The following is a 15,270-nucleotide window of genomic DNA, read 5'->3' on the forward strand; positions in this document are numbered from 1 at the left end:
TAAAATATTTATCATTAAAGCTATACATTCTGAACATAGCAGCAAAGAATTATTTGCTGTTTAAAGATATGGTGGAGTGATGTCTATCTGAGCAGAGAATGGAGTTGCTCTCTATTTCGTCCAAGCTTCTCCTTGCTTTGTTGACATGTTAGTGCATTTTAGTTTATATGAGCGTGCCGCACAGGGCCACAAAGTGCTGCCACACTGCACTTTGCTCATATGGCGGTTACAGCTAGTAATGCCATCCCGACCGACAGCGGCGTTGCGGAAGCGTAGCACCCATAGCTTTTTAGCGCTGCAGCTGAGGCTGATGGGAATGTTAATAGTTTTGCAGGTATTTGGTCATAAAGTATAGAGAAAGAGCGCAATTAAGTCCTGCAGCACACCGGAAGGGAAAACCAATTCCTCGCTCTCCATGGACTTTGTATTGTGTGAAGGTGCCTCCTTGTCACTTTCATCTGCTCGCAAACAGAAAAATTCCCTAAAAGCTGCTGTGTGGTGGGATGAACTCCCAACCGCGTAAAGACCCCAGACTAAGTTTTTATAAGCTGCCGAACCAAAAAACTGAGGATACAGAAAATAAGACATGAGGCATTGGCGGGAAGAATGGGGAAAACTGGGATCCTGTGGGAGAACGTTACCTGTGCAGCAAGCCTTGTCCAAATGTCAGTTTTTGGCTAGACGCTAACTATATGTCTGTTAAGTTCAGCATTTTGACAGTTATACAACTTGTTTTATAGTAGAATGTGGAGCGTGGAGTGTCACGTCAGACAGATATGAATGTTACATCGGACAAATATGCAGTATTATGTTTGCAAGTGCCTTCGCGAACAACTGTAACTTGCTAACACATAGCTAACATTAGCTATGTAACTTGTCTCATCGCATTATCATTTTATTATCAACTGTACCTCTGATTGACATGGGGTGCTAAAATAATTATTTGACATGTTAAACTCTTGACATTATAGCAAGCTACAGGCATTTCAAAAGCGTCTCAGTCGTTGTATATTGTGATGCCGCTTGTTCTATCCAACAGCTCATTTTAACCACATAGCAACAAGGCATCCTTTCTACAAAAGATGTATTTTTCCCCTCACACACTGGCCACCACCACTTGTCCACATCTGTTAAGAGCTGCTCCAATCCCTGGGAATGTAACAGCAGGAGTTTTGAACAGAAAGGCTAAGAGGGTCAAGTAGCCAAGTTGCATGAATTCTGCCAGCATGCACATCAGCTTTCCTTAACAGTATCAGTTTTATTAAGTGACTACTGCATAGTCTTTTTACTATCTGAGCCCATCCAGAACAACTGCATCAGTAATATCCCCCTGATCTAATTGTAAAACAGCTCGGCTAAATTGGTTTACAAAATGTAATTGTATTCCAGTCTGGAGCACTACCTCAGTCATTTGAGCCACATCATAGTGATTACTACCACTTCAGGATAAATAGCACACTTCATAGAGATGCTGGTTTACCCACAGCAGATATGTGCTGCAACAAATTTGTATTTGATAATCCTCTGCTTCAATTCACTCTTAGAGAGAAAATCTCTCACACCTAAACAAACATTCTGTCTCCATTTGTCTTCTAAATTAACTAATTACAAAAAAGATTGCAAGCTTAATAGTAACAAAACAAGAGAACAATCCAACATGTCTGCAGGATAAACCTGGACGCTGAGACCTTGGATATAATAGGTGTGGGCTGGTATAGTATTACTCGAGGATCATTGTGCAGTAATAAAATGTCTGAAGGCAAGAAATCCAGACCGATAAACATAAAAATTAAAGATGCACAACACAAGATTGGGAGCATTTCAACTGTCTCTCAACCGCTCTCAACATGGCGATGCCTGAGCCGCAGCAGCTCGTAGCGAATGGTGCTAACCCAGACAATAAGAGATCATTTAAAAAAATGCCTTAATATGATTTTAAGAAAGGAGTTGCAGCTACTTCTTTGAGGTCCCAGGAATGCTCTATGTCTTCTCAAAAGGAAAACGTAATACTGAGTTCGGGAGGACTATGTTGCTTTTAGTCTCCCTGCTATGAGCAATTGTGTTGTGAATGCAGCCAATGCAGTCTCCTCAGGATCATAAAGGCTCAGACAAGGCATTCCTTCCTAAATCCATGCAGTATTATATTATTCTTATCCAAGACAATCAGACTGCCAGCTAATAAACCCATAACTGCGGAAATCTGGGAGAAACATTCTGAAACCATCTGCGTTAGAAACCAAGCAAACCCATCTGCTGTGAGACTCAACAACTTCCATTGCCAACATCGTCACGATCTCTTTCTCTGCAATATCCCCTCTTATGGCCTCATTGCCAATATCGTATTCCTCATTTTTCATTCCCCTCCGCTTCTTTTCTTTGCTGCACCATGAGATTTACAAGGGACGGTCTTAAATTGTCCAGGAGTGAGGCAGGAAATAGGTTACTGCCCAACCTTCAGGTCACAGTTATTTGAGTTGTGATCCAGCTGACCATGACAACAGGATACTCTTTAATCTCTGTGAGCACAAAAATTGTTTCAGAGGGGAAGTGCGCTGTCCAAGACCAGCAGAGACATACAGTATGTACTGCTGGCACTGAAGCCTTCCACGATGGCCATGAAGCCAGAGTGGGCAGAGTGGTCCTTTAGACAAAGGCTGAAATAGGCAAATAATGCTCTTTCTTAACCAACTTAGTTTATGCAATCCCAGTTTACATACTCCACATGTCTATACTGATCGTTGGCTGTAATGAAACTGATTTCTGATGAAAGCGCCTTCATCTCCAAGGTGGCGTTGCTCTACATAAGGTTGTTCTCACTGTTTTGAGGTATAGAAAGAATCTGATGATGTTGAAGACCTTCAACACAATTCAAAAGTATGTAAAGTGTGAGCCCCTGATACCTGCAAACTGTAAATGCATTCATATGCTTTTTCATTCAAGCAAATTCTACCTTTACTATACTTACCCATTGACGTGCTGGTGAAGTACAGATGTGATGAAGTGCTTTTCAGATGTTTTGCTTCCTCTTGGCTGTTCATTCAGAGTCTGAGAGGTATACACTTTATATATTTATATCAACCTAGAAATGAATTAAGTTGTGTTGGATTGACTCACTGCTCCTACATGTTGAGGAGGGGGTAATCCAATCTGTTGCTCTGTATGGGGAATTCAACAGCAGTTACATTGTTGATCCATGGTGATTCTCAATAAATCTCTCACAGACCTACTCCCGTGGGCATAGACAGTAAAAAATGGCAGGATGTGACGGCAAGTTACAGTAAATGAAACAAAATAAAACAATGGCAGTTTGTACCTCAAGTTCACAGTTTGGGGCTGTCTTGAGTCCAACACCGTATTATCATAATTCAGATCACAGACGTTAGGAATAAGCCCAACACAACATGGCTGTGGGGACACAGAGGCTGCCAATGGATTTAAAATGTCTGCACCATCAATGTTCACTGTTTACAAGCAAAGGAGTTAAATGTGAGGCGTTGTTTGCAATAATATAATTGACAGATGTTTTGTTTTTTTGTCATGCATAACAACAGAAAATATATTGGGACAGAACCCTTTCACTACACATTCGTGGGTGTATGCTTTTCTCATTTCAATTCACAGAGATTGAAATTTTTTCACAGGCAAATGTAAGGATTTTTGCCTGTGAGGCTTTGCTTCAACACCCCATGAAAGTCTGTTTTTGCTGACCAGTGGTTTAACTTCTCAAATGTACTCCAGGGAGTGCGGTACACTGTGACATCAGTGTTGGGTGTGGTTAAATGTGCAAAATAGCACACCTCTGACCAAATGAATTTACTCTTAAATGTCAGCATTGTTTAGCTTTTAATTAACTGATTTTTACTAACTTGTAAAGCAAATGAAACAACTTTTTCCTTTACTAAAATAGCAAGTGGCTGTGTCATACGTGGAAGGAATTCAGAGGTAACAGAAGGGTACCAAGCTGATACACAGGCACAGTCGGTAGAGGCTAATTACTCAATTTCATCTGTTTTGATGAAGTCGTTCATTTAGAGTTGGGTTCGTTCAGCCTCGTGGAGCCCCAGGCTGAATGTAAACCTAATGTAACTAAGGGCAGCAGCCTTTTGACTCTTCTAAACTCCATCTTATAATCTGAGCTGGTTCCAAGTGTCTGGCCTCAGGCTGTAGTTGGCACTGTTTTACCCTAGAGCTATTCAGAGCCTTCATCAAATGAAAACAATATGGAGGTTTAATTTTTGCACAAAGCCGGCTTCTTGGGATAGAATTTCACCCTCTACCAAAATCTCTGAGAGTCATAAACATATTCTGTTTCCTCAGGCATGAGGTGAAATGACAGGTTGCAGTAATAACAAGATTATAAAACTTTTTATTGATCCCCTCTTAAGATGAATTTATAAAGCAAATTCCACACATATCTCAGGTTCACATAATTATTCTTTTTTTTTTACGTAAAGTTATGGCACCATTACTTTCTATAATTTCACCAGAAAAAATATTTATGTGGCTGTGGCCATGGTTTTATTTATACAAATGATGAGGAAGTACGTGTCTTGAATTGACCCACTTTTAAAATAGCAATTACACTATATCAACATTCCCCAAAACAGAATTAGCCGGGCCAGTAAGATGTTTAAGCCAGTGATTTCGGGTGCAAGTTAAAATATACATTCCACTGACATATCGTCTGACACCAATGTACACCTCCGGCGGACAAAACAGTCAAGGAAGCACAATTGGTTTCCCCTTTGGAAGCAACACAGTGGTAAACAACTGATGGACAATATTAAACCCAAGGGGAGAAGCTGAGTATGACAAACAGATTTATGCATGGGTGAACTCCACTGGGCCAGAGCCATCAATTCTCCATCTTTGTCAGTGCCTGGAGATGTTTCTCTCGCCTCCGTCTCACCGTGGCTGTTGTTACATTTATCCCTGTTCCTCTGCTAAGTGCTAATACATTTACATTTTTAGTGCTGCTCAGTAATAAAAGAGGTGGAATGAGTGGAGGCCTTTTACTATTGCTAAAGCAAACATCAATGAACTCATCTCACTGAGAAGTCACCCCACCTTCAAACTACCCCGACAGTCCATCCACCCTCCCACAGCTCGGCCACTGCTCCACAGTGCAGGTAAACAGTGTTGCGGTTTGAATCTCCTCAGTTTCACCCACAGTTCTCGCCCTCATTTCGAGGATCACTCACAAGAGTCTGCCTCACACGGGAAGCTCCGCATTAGTAATTTGTCCAGTCTGGATTCTCTGTGAACGCCTTTAAACACGTGGAGGAATCATTTTGTAACCAGTATGCACCAACTGAAGTCACGGGCTAAGCACACAGGCACAAAATAGGAAAAGAGGGGTTGAGGTTCGTCTCTACTGTCTCAGTGGACCGACTTGCTAGTCTTTGGGAGGGGTCTAATTTTTCATATTATATATTATAAACAGCCTCACTCAAGAATCCACTCTGCTTCATTTAAGAAAACATGAACCTGGAGGCAGCCTTCAGGATATTTTCTTCACTTTCCGTATTTTGTTGTTTAGATGAAACAATTCCACTGCCTTCATCAAAGCCGGGTTTCATCAGGAAGGGTGAAAATTAAAAAAAGCAATTTTAACAGAGACAAAATCACAAACCATCACATAAGGAAAAAAATAAATAAATGAAATGAGCTGTGCAGGATTTGATTACGAAACAAACCACGGATAAAAATAGCAAAGCATTTTTCAAACACAGCCCAGTCGGTATCTAAGTAAATTATCTACACGCTTGTGCTGCATCTCATCTGATGCAACACTACAATACTGACCTTAGGTGAATGATCTCGAGAGGTATAACCAAGGCCGACCAGCCATGATAAGATCTTCACCCTGCCAACTACTGAATAAGGTAATAACAAGCCTACTTTAAGACAAGTGGTTATTGGGTCGTTTGAAATAGAACAATTCACAGCTTTACAAAGCCCTTTCCTTGGATAGCTGGTAGGGCACATCAATATAGTTGAGGCATTTGGAACAATGACTTGATAAGACTACATAATGTGTATGATTGGTGAGCAGGGAAAGAGTAACAAAAATGTCATCTCATTAAGTCTTAATCCATTTTGAATTGACTGTTGTGGATCCTGTGTGTGAGAGAGGAACTCTCAACTTAGCACCTATGCTAAGTTTGACCTTTCCACTGTGTATACATTCTTTGCTTACATGTCACAAGGAAAGAGCAGAAAAGAAAACATACACAGGCCATTACTAAGATGGGGAAGAAACAGTCAGCTGTGCATTTACACCTGGGGCACTGGTCGCTGCTTCCTGCAGTGAACTGTTCTCACATGGTTGCAGTTCCAGTTAATCACATACAGTACTTCCAGTGCAGTGAACAGCAGGTATTTTGGAATGGGAGACCAGAAAAAGAAGGCACAGAGGGGTGCTTCAGAAGTGTCCATGCGAAGGGAAATTGTGCATCTATACAGCTTACCAATAACACTGTGAATAGGATCTGGTACAGTACATCATGTGTAACAGTAGTCTATATCTGGGATTTCTCCTTCTCTATAGCCGCGGTTGGTGCCATGTCCTGCATTGGAAACGTGGTTGTCACCTTTGTACAGGCCAGTGCCATTGGAGGGAAATATGGTATGAATAATGTAATCCTCTCGTAGGGGCTTAGGCTGCATTGGTGGGCAAGCCGCCATAGGCGTCATCTGGAACCCAGGACTACGGATCTCCAAGATGGTATTGTCCTTCTTGGTGCCTGACTCAATGTAATCGTCATAGGTCTTGTTTTTTCGGGAGTTGCTGCGAGTGTAGTGGTCACGAGAGCACAAATGCCCAGTCCTGTGTCCATACCAACAAAAGATGCCAACAATAAGAGCCAATGATACAATGGCGGTAGCCCCACCAATAATCCCTGCCAGGGGCAGGACTGTCATCTGCTTTGAGTCTTCATCCTCTATCTCCTCCAGAGGGATGAGGTCAGATGTTTCAGCTTTTGCACACACGAGAGCTTCATCAGATTCAGGATCTCCAGAAATAACCCCTTTGCTTTCAGAACTGGCCGCGAGGGGTACCATGCAGATGATGTAGCTGGAGCGTGGTTGAAGGGAGGTAAGAAGGTACTCTCGACGGTCGCCCCGGACCAAAGTCTCCGTGATTGATCCCATGCCGTTCCCAGTGCCCAGTCGGAGCCAGCTTAGCCTGAAAGAGGAGCTGGGCTGGGCCACGCTCCAGGTAACACGGACGCTGTTGTGAGAGAGAGGCTTTACGTTGAGGGCCAGGCTCTTCCCCACACCGCTGCTGCTAAGAGTGTAGTCTAAGCCAGAGTCAGGAAGCCCCAGACCAGGTCGCTTCGAGCGGAGGGTGAAGAGAGAGCCCTGTGGAGGGGTGTGAGTAGTGGAGCTATCAACTCCACCGCCGCCCACTCTGTCTCTGGTCCCTGCTGTCCTCACCACCTCACACTCCTCCATCTCGCTGGTCAGGTCTATCAAAGCCATGTCTCGCACCCTGTCAGGCCCATGGCAGGTGAGACCTCTGACAGTGATGGAGTTGCCGCGGGCATGCAGCCAGTCATACAGCCAACGCAGGTTGCAGCCACAGTGCCATGGATTGCCTCGCACTAGCAGCTGGCCCAGGCTGTCCAGGTCTTTGAACAGCCCCCTCGGCAGAGTTGTCAAGTTGTTTCCTGACAGGTCCAGCCTAAGCAGCCTGCGCATGCCATCCAAGGAACCACGTGGCATATGAGTCAGGGCATTTTCCTGTAGTGACAGGCGCTGCAGATGGGCGCTGGGCAGATTGACAGGTGGGGTCTGGAGGGAGTTACGGACTAGAGACAACTCGGTTAAGTTGGAAAGGCGGGAGAATGTGTCATCGGCAATGCGCTGGTTTGCCAAAAGGTTCCCATCCAGGACAAGACATCTAAGTGAGGCGAGGCCTCGGAAGGCGTGGGTCGGGATAGTGGAGATTCGGTTGTCATCCAGACGGAGTTCTTCCAGTGAGGCAGGCAGTCCTGAGGGGATACTTGACAGGTGGTTGCGTGAAAGAAAAAGTAGGCGCAACCGTGGGTTGTCAGCAAAGGCCTGGTCCTCAATGCTGACAGTGGAAACTGAATTGTCGTCCAAGTGGAGCTTCTCTAGCAAGGGCATCCGAGCCAGCGCACTACGAGGAATAATGCGTATGTTGTTGTCCTGCAAATGCAGTTCACGTATGGATGGTGGCAGGTGCACAGGAAATTCATCCAGTTCATTATCATACAGGTAGACCACACGGACGGTAAGCTGGCGCTCCAAGGAGGTGGGTAAACCCGGGTTGTTTATCTGGTTGTTTTGAAGGTAGAGAATGGACGCCGAAGGAGGCAGTGAAGGGATGGAGCTCAGACCACGATCATTACAGTAGATAAAGTCCTCATCGCACCTGCATACAGATGGGCATATCATGTCCCTGTCCCCAATGTACCCTTGTATCGTGGCTGTAGCGAACTGAAGCATGCCGGCACGTAGTGTCAAGCAAAGAAACAGCAGAAAGAGTCGGGCCCGCAGCTTAGCCACACCTACAGGTGCCATTATGGTGAACATAAGCACTGTCTTTCTTTTCAAGTTGTGTTGTCAATCCTCAAATTGTTGCAGTGAGCTGGAATCCTGTGACCTCCACCCTGAGAGAGAGAAAGAGAAGTTACAGTCAGCACTAAAGCACTAATTAATTAATTATTGGTCAAAGACAACTAAGGTGATTTCAGTAATACCTTCTGTTCAGCTTCATACTATACTTTCATTGTCTTATGTCTAAATGATATTAGAGCCTGCGTTCATGCTATAATGAGCAAATCTAAACAGAAGCTACAGAGATATCTTTCAATTTTTGGCAAGATTGTTTAGCTGGATCTGTGAGGATTTCTCTTAGCCAAAAGAACTTGAAAGATAACTGCACAGCCCACCATCGTTATGTTGAATTAGCAACAGTAATCCAAGACTACTGACAGCTAGAAGACTAAACTTTAGTGATTCCTGTACTGAATGTTTAAAGCAGAGTGAATATTTAGTCTTTGGAAAAGCAACTCTGTAATTGACAAATCCAATAATACATTTAGAATTAAGCCTTGTGCATAAATGTGAAGTCTTGAGAACATTCTCCGCTTCTGAATTATTTAAGAGCTCTTGAGAGGCTCTATAACTCCATTAGTAGTTGTCAGCAGATGGCTGCATTAGCCAGACAGAGCTGAAGATAGTTTTCACAATCAAGATGGAACAACATGTTTGAGCTCAGAGCAATCGTCTTCAAGAGCTAAATTCTCATCATGCAGTAAAGATGGAACTAGGCACTAAAATTCTTGATAAAAACATCGACGTAAATCATGTCTTCTTAATCTAGTTGTATCGAATTAATAAAGTACAATAAAATGGTAATGGAGATGTTAATCTGCAGCAGAATGCAATTTATTTGGCAACAAATTATCTATTTCTATTCACCACAGTTGAGCTGCACTCAGAACTTGATTGGCATCACGATTTTCTTTTGTTATTGATTAAGCGAGATATGTCACAACAGTAAGTACATCATTGACTACATATATTTGGAATTTGGAGTGACAACTTGAGCCCATCGCAGTCTTCAATAACCGAGGCCATTAGTCAAGCCGTTAAGGCCCACACAGCTGCAAACATAGTCGGGCTGTAGTATTGATTTCCTCACAAATCCAAGGTGATCTGCCAGAGCCAGTTGGCTCTCGTGCATATTACAGGATTCCCAGGGACGTCAGACAGCGCGATAATTAACCAAATGAATGACAACTCTGCTGGGAGTTGACTTTGCTGAATATACATTTGCAAACATTAATCTGGGCTTATTCATTACCAAAATATTGAAAATTATGAGAGCAAACTTTGTTGACACGAGGCTCTTTTTCAAGTGTAATGAATGACCACCGAACCCTTGAACAGTTGTTCAGTCGTGGCTGGTAGGGGATCATTTAAAAGCAATTACTGTCTATCCTTTGTCAGTTCCAATGTTTTGCAAATTCTTCTTACAAATAGAGGATTGTCTTTGTTCTCCATTGAGAGTTGATGTGAGCATGATTTTATGACGATCTCATTCACCATTAGAATATACTGTGTTTGATTGGGACTTAATGCTCTAACTATCAAACCTATCCAGACACCTTTAAGCTGCCAGTATGTTTCTTCAGTAGTGCTTGTCGGATGGGGTTGTGAAGGCAGAGTTTGAACTCCTCTCGTTAGCTCTCTACTATTTCTTCCACTTTTGATTGTACTGTCATTCCCATGTACAGTATATCATCGGTTCTCTCCACCCTCTCAATGACTGCAGTCTTACCTGCCTTCGAGAACAGCTATTAACAGTTTTGCCTCCCAACGTGGTCTGACAAAGCTTTCTAGCATAACCCAACCCACGCCTTATGCATGTTGGTCATGACCATTAGATTCTTCCACGAAAAAAGATGTTTGTAGACTCCACCAATCTCTTAATAGTGCCTCTTAAAATATCTAAATTCTGATCACAATAAAACTGACTAGCATGGACGGTGAACAATTCAGAAAACAATATGTGTTAGACAAGATGACATTATTCATGGAAAAATGAATGCCTGAGGTCGAGGTTGGCTCAATGTAATTTAAATTTCGCTGGCAGCAGATTGTTTCGCTTCATTTTACCTCACTGTTTATACACTTCTATACAGACTCCTTGACAACAACACAGAGACATATCGTATTTAATGTTAAGGGAAAATAAAGAGGTTTATGACTAACTTTCTTTTAGTTCAGTTGTCTTCAGTGTACTATGATAAAACATTCATGACTTATAATTGTGGGTTCTTCAAGGCATTTTGTGCTTCTTTCCCCTGTTCTATCCAGTTATCATCTAGTTGTTGAAATATTTTCATATTTATAACCCTGGCAGGGCAGATTATTACAGAAATCTACCTGTAAAACAGTCAATCATGCAGATAATTTGTTCTCCAAGAAGTTGTACTGTAAATATATTGTATTATATTCTTCATTGAATATCAGGCTTGGGACTTGAGTATCATAGTTTAAATAGAAAATAAATATATATATATATATAGAAGGGCCTTTATTAACAATATAACCATTTGTCACTGCATTATTTCCAAGTTTTAGCTTTACATCACACTTCTTGTTTGATTTATGTCCGTCTCAATCAGATAAAACATCTTCCAACTCACTGATCATGTAACTTCCTTTTTGTACCTATATCTACTTCAATCCTCTTGACAGTGAAGTGGTGTCAGTGCAATCTAGGACCGGAGGAAAAAATGATTTCTGAAATTGAAAAAGATGGTGTTGTTTATACAAGTTGTGCAGTTTCATATTGGTCGATTTTTATGACCAAGAGGGCTATACACTGCATTCCGCTGTGAATGTTTACAAGGTTTCGGTGTGTACAAATGTGTATAACGCGTGTGTGGGGGTGGGGGGGGGGGATAAGTAGTGCTAAAGAATGGATGACTTCTGAATCCCTGGAGCTTCGGCAGTGCGTCTCTTAAACACTGGAGTATTTGGGTCAGCCCTTTAAGAACAACATAGATGTTGTGTGAGATTGAAGCGGTGCCGAGTGCCAGAGGGATTAATAGAGCATATTGAGCTGTGATTCTCTGAATTAAGCAGGTGCTACAAAGAATGGCAGACAGTCATTTCAGGTTGTTCTGCCTTATGGTTGCTCATTTCCACCCCCCTATATCAGAGAATAATGTAAAAGCATTAAAGTGCACCTCAATGCTCTTTGTGTGTGTGAATGTTTCTGCTTCGGACGTGCTGTGTGTTTGTCTGTCCATGCACGATCAAATTGCAAACATTAAGTCTGTTGAGGGGAGCAAAGAGGGGATGTGGGGTAATGTGTTAGCCAGACAGCCAGCCGCCTCAGGCAGAGTACAGCGCACACACAAACAACCCCCAATCTAATACTCGACTGGATCGATTTACATAAAAATACAGGGAACCAGTCAGAGTGACAGAAAGCAGCTTTGAGCAAGACCTTTGAATCCCATCTCCCCATTAAGTCCCCCACAGAGGGATAGGACTGGGAAATCTGGAAAACCGGATTTTGGATGACCGAAGGGGCTACTGATGTATCAGGAAATCCACTTTACTGATGGCAGGGAAAAGATAATAGCGGCCAACAGCTTATCTTACATGCCATGCCCATGGATCGTATTTAAGATTTGCAGATTGGACATGTGGAAAGGATGACGCTAAACACGATGGTTATGGTGATGACAGGAATAAGTCCAGGGATCTGAGACAGATGAAAAAAAAATAAGAGAGGCCAGACTAGCATGGCCTATTCATTTCATTTAATCGTAGAGGTTGTTGGGATTTCTATCTGTGCGTACGTCATATTTCTGGCAATGCTTGGACTAAGAGACCATGTCTTTGCAATAATGTACTATAATCTTCAAGATATTAAAACATGGAGATAAAAAACATGAACTTTAATCCCCACAACAAACAGACAAGGCACAAATACGCACTGCAGCGTACATAAAAAAAACATGAAATATCTTCCTCTCCACAGATTGCTTCTTTCATGTATACAAAATCATGATCGTCGTTGTCACTTTTATGTAAAAATAAACAAGACACTGCAGCCATAACGGCAAATGATGTTCAAGTGTTTTGAATAAAGCCATCTGTATTCATCGCCTCGCGTATCTCATTCAAACCAAATGAGCCCCTGCGTTTGTTGCTCAAAATGAGTTATAGTCGTGAATTATTTGATGTGCCAGTGCATTACAATCCGCTAAAATATCGTATTATCTTCTCTCCTTTGAAAACATGCGAGTGTGCTATAGAGGCAGATTGAATAGCATGTTAAAGGCTGAATAAGTAATGGATTCTTACCCCCACACTAACTCACTTTTTTTCTTGGTTTGTGCACCAATTTCCTGGCATGAAAGAGTGATTGGATTTGTACTCAGCAGTTTCTCATCTGAGCTGCTGACACAAAGACCCGGGGTATGTGACATATATAAAGATTTGTGTTTTTTCCGGATGAACTAAGTTGTCTCATTTTTGTCACATAGTCTATAATAACACTTGAGGGGAAAAGACCTGTATTTCCTGCTGTGTTAGGATTAGGGAAAGGAAAAAAACACTCCATCAAGATCTTAAATTCTTCAATTACATGTACAAACAAACCAAAGATTGAATTCTATTTCTAATAAATTACATATCATACATGCACAATTGTAGGGCAAATCTTCCAGTACACAAAGCTCTTTCAGAGATGTTTGCATCCAATTGCTGTATAAATATGAAAAAAAAAAAATCACAATACAAATCAATATTGGCCCTACAAATTGACAGTTAATATTGTGCCCTCAATACTATACGCTCAATATTCATTTGAAAACATGCTGTAGCAAAGTAATAGCGATAGCACAGCAGCAATAGAGTGCTTCACCTAATTCACAGTTGGGGGTGTACCTTCATCTTGGGGGGGGGGGATTGTTTGCTAGTGCAGCTCACAGGGTCTTCAAGTAAGTTGATATATAGCGCCACAGCACTACAACATGTTTTATCTTTACAGCGCTATAATATGTTCTGTCATGGCACCAGTCTAATTCCCGCTGCAGCTGCTGCTGCCTCTGAATCATTTCGACTCAGTGTTTCTTCCTCCAGACAGCCACATTACAGGTAAATCCTTTCAGCATTAATAAAAGGACCGCAGCTCCTTGCAGCAATATGGTCCTGCATTGTGTGCAAAGGCAAGAAGATATCTTAGGGGGGGGGGGGTTATGTTGAAAAGGTATTAACAGGATCAGTCATCTTAACTGAAGTGAACTGGGTAGTTTTGGTTTTGTTGTTAAGTTTCACAAAAATAGGTTTGGCCTAGTAATCACCCCATTGTTTTTGTTAAACTGAGTAATACAACAAACAATTAGTTATTTAGGTCATCAATTCAACTTTCACACCGACTACTTGGTTCCATTTGATTGCCAATCTTATTGTTTTAGTCTGTTCTACTTTAAATATTTATACTTTAAATATTTGAATATCTGTTTTTACAGTTTCTGTATGTGTATAGCCTGGAGGGGTGCAATGCTCTATTGTACAATGACAATAAAGCTGAACCTTCAACCTTTAACCCTGAAAATTGCCTTACTGATATCCAATGACGTTCATTTTGTCAAGCAAGTTTTCCCTGCCTTTGTTTGCTAATTCAGGAAAAAAAACAACAACTGACTCTGGACTTCATCTATGAAGCAATTTAAAATAAAGGTCTTGATATTGAATGGGAGATTTGCTGTTCTGGCACATTGGTGGATGTTACAGTGAGATAGCACAAGCTTGGCAGAATAGCTGGCAAATAAACTTTAGATGTGTCAGTCTGTGTCAGGGGTCATAATAAAGTCTTTGATCAATGCCTCACTGGCTTCGCAAATCAATTGCATTGCCTTTAATGTTGCTGGTGTTTCTTGGTGCTGCATAAAATAAAAAGGAACCAGTTTACTCTCCAGGAGAGTCTTCTCCGGTTTTGAGAAAACATACTTGATCATTTTAAATGGGACATATAAAAGCAAATTTATCTTCTGGTTTAAGTCAAGGAGTCAGCCTGTGGTTGTCACGCTTCAGCTAGGACTCTGATTGGATTTATTTATTATCATAATTTGTAAGAAAAAAGAAGAGAGGGAGGTTGGTTAGCTTAATTGGTAAAATTTGAATTCAACCCTGACAAGTTGTAACATAAATACAGGGCGGGTGGGAGGCCCAGGCAGTGGAGTCACGTGACAAGGCTGTGCTTTCAGGGTGAAAATGAGGCCACATCCGAAAAAAAACAACAGGGGCAAGAAAAAGATAACATCAATGAAAAAGCTCTCTGTATCCGACACCTTTACAGGGCTGTCAGGTTATGTCTGGCAGCCATACTGGAGGTCCAACAGCTATGAACGACTGAGAAGGCCTGTAAATCGTCTCACCGCTGCTGAAATGATGTGAAAAATGTATGTGCCTTTGGGTGTAAACTGATGACCTCACTGCTGCTAACCATCCCTGTCATGTACTAAACACACCTGACTCACACACATCGACATCAGCAGCAGCTGCTGCTAGCTGGGGCAACTTTTCAAGATAAAGAATTTTACCTTTTTATTTGTTTTTAATGTATTCTTCATGCATTTTATATCCTGAAATTATTTGTGGCTGTTCCTTTTATTTATTCATTCAAGAATAAAAGTTAACATTCATTTTCCCCGTGAGGAACTCCAATTGTGCTTTTTAGTTCAGGTCAGGTCCGTATTTTTGTTTCCT

The 15,270-nt window shown here is 41.8% G+C and overlaps 1 protein-coding gene across 5 annotated transcripts in view; it reads right to left on the reverse strand.

Moving 5' to 3' along the window:
- Positions 1–5,010: 5,010 nt before the first annotated feature.
- flrt1a (fibronectin leucine rich transmembrane protein 1a) overlaps positions 5,011–15,270 on the reverse strand; it is a 36,845-nt gene continuing 26,585 nt past the window's right edge. For all 5 annotated transcript variants that reach the window (XM_031857057.1, XM_031857060.1, XM_031857059.1 and 2 more), the window contains one exon: positions 5,011–8,639. In XM_031857057.1, coding sequence (XP_031712917.1) covers positions 6,505–8,562 — 2,058 coding nt within the window. In that variant the 5' untranslated portion in view covers positions 8,563–8,639 and the 3' untranslated portion in view covers positions 5,011–6,504. The remainder of the gene's footprint in view (positions 8,640–15,270) is intronic.

This window comes from Anarrhichthys ocellatus, unplaced genomic scaffold (assembly GCF_004355925.1).
Source record: "Anarrhichthys ocellatus isolate YVR2014 unplaced genomic scaffold, GSC_Weel_1.0 scaffold18, whole genome shotgun sequence".
Classification (NCBI taxonomy): domain Eukaryota; kingdom Metazoa; phylum Chordata; class Actinopteri; order Perciformes; family Anarhichadidae; genus Anarrhichthys; species Anarrhichthys ocellatus.